General features: G+C 38.1%; 1 protein-coding gene across 1 annotated transcript; it reads right to left on the reverse strand.

The window, feature by feature from the left end:
- Positions 1 to 5: 5 nt before the first annotated feature.
- On the reverse strand, positions 6 to 473 carry LOC110594967 (zinc finger protein 658-like; the record flags this gene model as incomplete). The annotated part of the gene is made up of 1 exon (XM_021709355.1): positions 6 to 473. A coding segment is annotated over exon 1 (468 nt), but the record flags the coding sequence as incomplete, so codon positions are not given.
- Positions 474 to 535: the final 62 nt, after the last annotated feature.

Raw genomic sequence — 535 nt, forward strand, 5'->3', positions numbered from 1 at the left:
CCACATTCTTCATATTGAAGTTTCTCCCCTGAGTGGGTCCTCTGATACCAAATGAGGTGTCCTTTCTGGTGAAAGGATTTCCTGCATCTCCCATATTCACCAGAACAGCAGAACTGCTCTTCTGTATGAGTTCTCTGATGTATTGTAAGGTCTAATTTCTGGTAGAAGATATTTGTGCATCCATTATATTCACAGAATTTCTCTCTTCCAGTTTGTGTTTTCTGAGGTACCATATGAGCTGAGCTCTGGCTAAAGTTGTCTTCACATTTACTGCTTTCCAATGCACTCTGTTCTGTAACAGTTCTCTGAGACTGAATGAGGGATGACTTTTCACTGAAATTAATCTCACTTTCATTAAATTTATGGTGTGTCATAGCCATGTGAACTTTATTGTACTCCACAATGGTGGCTTTGTCACAGCATTTCCCACATTCATTAAGATCAGAATATTTTTCCCTTGTGTCAGTTCTCATGTAGTTAAGTAAAAAGGTTTTATCACAGTTTATCCTAAATTCATCATCCTTACAGGACTTCT

The sequence above is a fragment of the Carlito syrichta genome, unplaced genomic scaffold, assembly GCF_000164805.1.
Source record: "Carlito syrichta isolate Samal-C Ts95f unplaced genomic scaffold, Tarsius_syrichta-2.0.1 Scaffold183522, whole genome shotgun sequence".
NCBI classification, from domain to species: domain Eukaryota; kingdom Metazoa; phylum Chordata; class Mammalia; order Primates; family Tarsiidae; genus Carlito; species Carlito syrichta.